This window comes from Mesitornis unicolor, unplaced genomic scaffold (genome assembly GCF_000695765.1).
Source record: "Mesitornis unicolor isolate BGI_N332 unplaced genomic scaffold, ASM69576v1 scaffold7082, whole genome shotgun sequence".
In the NCBI taxonomy this organism is placed as follows: domain Eukaryota; kingdom Metazoa; phylum Chordata; class Aves; order Mesitornithiformes; family Mesitornithidae; genus Mesitornis; species Mesitornis unicolor.
The window spans coordinates 2,200-8,162 of record NW_010167044.1 but is presented as its reverse complement, the minus strand read 5'-3'; the positions used below and the strand labels follow the sequence as shown (position 1 = coordinate 8,162).

General features: G+C 43.4%; 1 protein-coding gene across 1 annotated transcript; it reads right to left on the bottom strand.

Moving 5' to 3' along the window:
* Positions 1 to 4,921: 4,921 nt before the first annotated feature.
* Positions 4,922 to 5,532, bottom strand: LOC104536017 (T-box transcription factor TBX22-like; the record flags this gene model as incomplete). Its single annotated transcript, XM_010178532.1, has 1 exon — positions 4,922 to 5,532. A coding segment is annotated over one exon (611 nt), but the record flags the coding sequence as incomplete, so codon positions are not given.
* Between the last annotated feature and the right edge of the window lie 431 nt (positions 5,533 to 5,963).

Below are 5,963 nucleotides of genomic sequence, written 5' to 3'. Positions count from 1 at the left end.
GAGGTCCTTCCCATGGCGATGCTGACTGGTGTTTAACATCGTGTGTTTGAAATCTCCCTTCTGAGTGCAACAGCAGCCAGCCCCTCTTCCCAAATCTGAATTAAAAAGAGGATATTTTTGCTGGTTTCAGGCTGCAGGGCCATGGTGAAGGGATGCAGCAGCTCACTCCACTGGACCGGCAGCCAGAGCAGAAGGCAGTGAGCACCCCCAAAGCATCCTCTTAGTAACAGCAAGAGTAACTCTGAGTAACCATGCAAATCCATTACTGTTTTCTTCCTTTTTGAGCTGAGGCCCCTTTTCATTTGCAAACCTGACTGGAAGCAGATGGACCTTTCAGGGCTCGATCACAGGTGAGCCATGGGGCGGATAAGCTGCTAAGTGCTCCCAGCTTCTGGGCAGGGCCCGGAGGAAATTGTTGGAGCTGGGACCCGGCTAAGGGGTGAGATCTGCAGCCAGTGCCAAGAAGGAAAAAGGGAATTTCTCCAAAAAGCCCTTCTTTACAAACCTGAAATAGGGAGGCTTTTAAACTAAGAGAAAATATCTGAAAGCCTCTTTAGCGCATCTAATATATCTTCAGACTTCAGAGAGCTAGAAACCATGCTGAGCCCCTGCCCCATCTCTGGTTTAGTTCAGGATTTGCCTCCTTAGACAGCAAATATTACGTTTCCTGGGGATTCTCCCTCATCCCTGGTGTTTTCCTCTCCAGAAAGGTCTTCAGTTTTACTTGCTGCTTTGTGTCATTTGATTTATAAGCTCAAGGGGTCCTTCTCAAAACCTGGGCTACTTTTTGTACTTAATTGCTACAATAAACTTAAACCTTGGTGCTTTAGCATCGGCTATCTGGGAGGAAATTGTGTGATGTATGGAAGTAGATGGTGGGTCCTTGGGAATGTCATTGAAGGGACACAGAGGAGAGGTGGGTTTATAAATAATGATAAAATTCAGAAACTCCAGGAGCTCAGGGAGAGCAGAGCCCTGTTAAGCACGAACAGCTTGCAATGCAATACCCGACATCTGCAAAAGTCCTTGCAGGCAGTTTTAAAGCCTGACACTGCCTTTAACTCCACGGGGACCAGGCGATTTGCACAGACAGAGCCCAGCACAAAAAGGGGTGGATCCGGAGCTTGGATCCTAAAATGCAAATCAACAGGTGAAAGACAAAGTGACGAACAAGTTGCATTTTATTCACATGTCAAGGAAGGTGTTTTTTTCCTTTCCTTCTCAAAATTACTTTACAAAAAATAACTTTTTATGCTTTTTCTAGGTCTTTTTCTGCATTCTGGGGCTGCTGTAGTGGCTGGGAGATGCCGTGACTGCCTGCTGTGGCTCCGGTGACACAGCAGCAAAGAAAGTTATGAAATACATTCGGTGTTTAAATGCCAAGGAATGCAGCATCTCTCGTGGTACTAAAAAATGAGGCTCCAGCCATCGAGTGCTCGTAGTACAACCCCAGGAGGAGTCAGGGGATGCATCCTCCTGCAGCCAGTACCCAAAATACATTGTGGGGCCAAGAAAGCCACTGTGGCACAGGCCATTTTACTCTTAATTTCTCTTTTAATGTCTTATTTAGCTTTCTGAGCCATGTTTTTAAAAAGTCACTGCATATTTCGTGTATTCTAGGAGACAAATACAAACAGACACCCAAAATGAAGAAGAAATGACATGTAAATAGCGTGGACTCATCTGTTTCCAATAGTGTGTGTTTACATATTAATGTGCAATACAAATTTGTAAACATGAACATTTGAAACTTTTGCAGGAACCGATATCGGCCTTTTCCCTTTCTGCAGCTTTATTGGAACCGCATGTCTCCCCTGGCCCCAGCCACACACGGACATCGTTGTAATACTGGATGCATTTCAAATGTTCGGGGTGCTTATTTGTTCTGGTCTATCTTGCTATCCAATCCTCGATTGTTTTGCATAATTATGATACAAATTATCATCTAATTACAGACCAAACTTCAGAAGATCAAATGTAAACCGAGGCACTTCGGCTGGGACAGCTACATATTATGCTCCCTCTATGTCTTTGGCTTCTCCAATGGGTGTATTAAATTTGGGTGAAACTGGATAGTAAACTGCACTTTGATTAAAAACATTATTGCTGGGGATTTTTTGTCTCCTTGATTTTTTAAATCGACCTCCTGGTGTCTGAGCACTGAGCCCATCCCATGTCCCAGTCTCGAGTACGGATACAATGCCCTTGGTACAGTCAGTTTTATTTGCCGAATGCTAAATGGGAACAGATATTCCCAAGTAACTTCCAACTGCTCTTGGGAAAAGTCAAATGACTAATAGCTGAGATTGTTCAGCAAGTTTAATCTTAAAAAAACCAACTCTGATTACTCTCTCCATGGTCCCATTTAAAAACAGCAGTATATTACTGTGTCTATGTTTTCATTCACCCACTAAGTCTAAAGAACTGTGAATTTTTTCAGTTGTCACAGGTTTTCAAATAACGTTAATGGAAGGAAGTACAAAGCAGCATGTAACGTATTTTTATTTATAGGCACATGGTCTCACTTGAAATATTGACCTTGATTCCCGCAATTTCACATTTAATAAATGATGATTTATTATAGTGACTTACTCTCTCGAGTTCTGCTACTCACCTCCCACCAAAAACACCCCTGGAAAGCAGCGTGTCGGTTATCCACTGTTTTGGGCACAGTTTTTCTCATATCAGGAGAACCATCTCTGTTAGCGTGCGAGCGATTCAGCTGAATTTCCATTGCAGCTATGGAAAATACTCCTGTGCCAAGATGGTCAGGGAGCCTTGGCCGAGTCTGAGATGACAACATGGGCTTCAGGACAGAAACCTATGACTGCCTGAAAGTACACTCTTGTTTCTTAAAAAAACCACCACCACCTTTTTTATTCGTTACAGTGATATTTCAGAGGATAAATCAGGAGATAAAGGCAAAGGGAATAAAAAGTAACCTCAGACTGATGTTACTGTACTGAAAATATCTAGTCTACTCATTATCAAGTCACATTTTTAACTAGACAGACACTGAGCTGTTGGATCACCAGCTCATAGCTGGCAACTCTGGAATATCTAATGAAACCACAAATATTTGGAAAATTAGAAGTTACCCATTACATCCACCCACGAATCCATGACTGGTCTGGAACAGCCTTCCAGCTCCCCAAAAGTATAACAAGGGGAGGTGGGGGTACTCAGTCAGTCAGCCTGCAGGGAGCAGAGATCTGCAATGCTTCACGGAGCCCATCCCAGGATCTTGGCCACCACCAATGATGAGGGATGGCTTGGAAATAAGGACTCCCTAATAAAAAATAAGTTTCTTTTTTTAAAAATAAAATAGTGAGATAAACTTCTAAGAAACAGCATGAGAAAGCGAATGTGCTCATTTTTACAATTGGACAGACCATTTCGCAAGGGAAGCAAAGCCCACAGCTTCATACTGGTATCACTGGGGGCTCTGTGAATACTGAAAGCAGGTAAATTAGGGAAACCAATGCTGGTTGATTTTTAACAAAGTTTCATGAAAGTAAAAGTGTGACTTCTGTTATTTTAACAGGTTTTGATATTGCTTATTCTGTTCTCAATTTGTTGGCTGACATGGATGAAAATAAAACCAAAATTCTGATACCAATTTTAATTCTTAAACCTGTGCTTAATCCCTATGTAGTGCTGTGTTACGTTTGTAAATACTAGATTCTCTTATCTTAATCCCAAAACGTGACCAGGTTCAGTCAAGCATTCTTTTCAAATTTCTGTAATATATCAAGTAATAAAAATGGCTTCATGTAGGGACTGAGCATTGATCAAATAAAGAATAAAATGTGTGCCCCAATTTATTATGAGCACTATTGTGCCCTTGGAAGCTAGCGACTATCTACAGAAAAAACACAAGCATGGACAAGGTTATAATCAAACAAGACTTTTGGAAAGAATTGAAAATCTTGTGTTCTGGGGCTTGTAGTGTTGTAATTCTCCAGAAGGGATTTGCATTCTCCACAGGACCGAGCCAGAAGCATCCCTGCCCCTTTCCTTGTGCACAGGTTGGTGGATAGCATCCCAGGTGAAAGCACTGGGTAGAACTGTGCTGCAGAGCTCCTGGAGGTGTTTCATCCCACACAGCTCTCTGAGACGTATCCCCCATGTTCCCCAGCATGGATCCAGCTCACCATGGGGGAGATGATTCTTCCCACTGTGTTGTCAATGTTGGAGCCACTCTGCACTACCATCTCCTGGAGATCTTTGGAAGCAGGAGGATGGAGAGGAGGGCTTTTGGGGCATTCCTTCATCAGGCTCCACTTTTTCATTCCCACAAGGCAGGAACACATCCATTTTTTTATCCCATCTTTCTTTACCTTAGCAGCAGATATTTGAATTTATGTCCCCACTCTGATAGCTGAGTCATCTGGGTCCTAGAGCAACAAGGCACTTTCATGTCATTAAATAGGACCCATTAAAACCGAGCGAACTTGAGAACATGCTCAAACATTTGGCCAAATATGGCTCCTTTGCTCATTCAAGGTCTCAGATAGTCCCTCTGAAATTAGTAGAAAAGCCCAACTAGAAGTTCACTGAGGCTTTGAGCTAGCTAAAGGCAAACTAGATAGAGAGTTTCAGGAAAACACATTTGTAGAAAAGTATATGTCTACGTTCCCACTTCAGAGTGCAAATATTAAAAAGGTGACTGTACAGCTTGCTCTTAACCTACAACCATGACATAAATATCACAAAAAGGTGTCACCATCTCAGACCCTCCATGTTCCCATATCCTCCGCCTTTCCAATGAGCTGCCACGTTTGCCCACAAAAAAAGTTAAATGCCAAGACACACCTCTCCTGTACCATGCAGTATTTCATAGTCAATAACTAGCAAGCCCTTGGGTATGAAGGAAAGGCTTGCGGTACATAGCAATGCTTAGAAATATTATATAATTCCACTAAAGGCAATGGTTAATTGTCGGATGCCAGTTAGAGTGATTACATCTGCCAGCCCTCAAAGATGCCGGAATGCTGTCACTCACTTTGACATGGCTTGCTGCATTCATCAGTCTGGATGGCACGGAGAAGTTATAACCATACAGGCCATATGGAGGATGTAAAGAACAATTAAGTGCTTCCCGAGCAATGGGACTCGATGGGAAAATGTTCCCAGATGCATGTAATCCGTACAGCATTTGACTAGCAGAATTGGGTACTTGTAGACATTGCCCATTTAGGTCTTCAGCTTTAGCATTTTTCAGATTTGTTATGCCGAGGGAAGATAGTTTTGGCATATCCACCATGAAGTGGGGCAGAAGATGCGGGTGGGTGCCTCCCAGTTTTTCATGGCTTGGAAAGACGAGAGATTGTTGTCTTAATAAGCTCGTAGGACAAATCCTGTAGTAGAGGGGCACATTGAGGTGGTGTAGGTAGGTCTCGGGGCACGACATGCCAATGTTGCTCGCTGACAAGTGAAATGTAGGCGGTGAGCACGATGGAGAGAGCAGGGGGTTGAGAGGAGAGGGCGTCCCACCACTGGAGGTCACGGGCGAAGAACTGGAGCTCCCACCTGAAAATGAAAACAGAAATCGTCCAGGCTGGGCTGGCTGGTGCTCACAGCCAAGGAACCCCTGGAGGACTCCTGCTCCCACTCCGAATCTCCATGCTGCCGCTGTCCATCCAAGCACAAATCCGCTCCAAAAATCAGCTCCTAGAAAATCGGAAGATCTGCCCATAAATTAGTTGCTGTTGTTACTTGGCACTTGTCTAAGAACAATATTAACACATGCCTGATGCCATTCATTTGACTGGGACAATTACGAAGTTAGGATCTGCACATACAGGTACCTGCCAGGTCTGTGCCTTGCTACACGACCGATAGCTTTCTCCTGTCATGCACACACCATTTTAGGTTCCCTATTTTTTGAGCAAATTAAAGGCAGCTTTTACCCCTTGTACATAAGAACAAAAACCCGTATTCAGCCTGATGAAGAAGTTTTT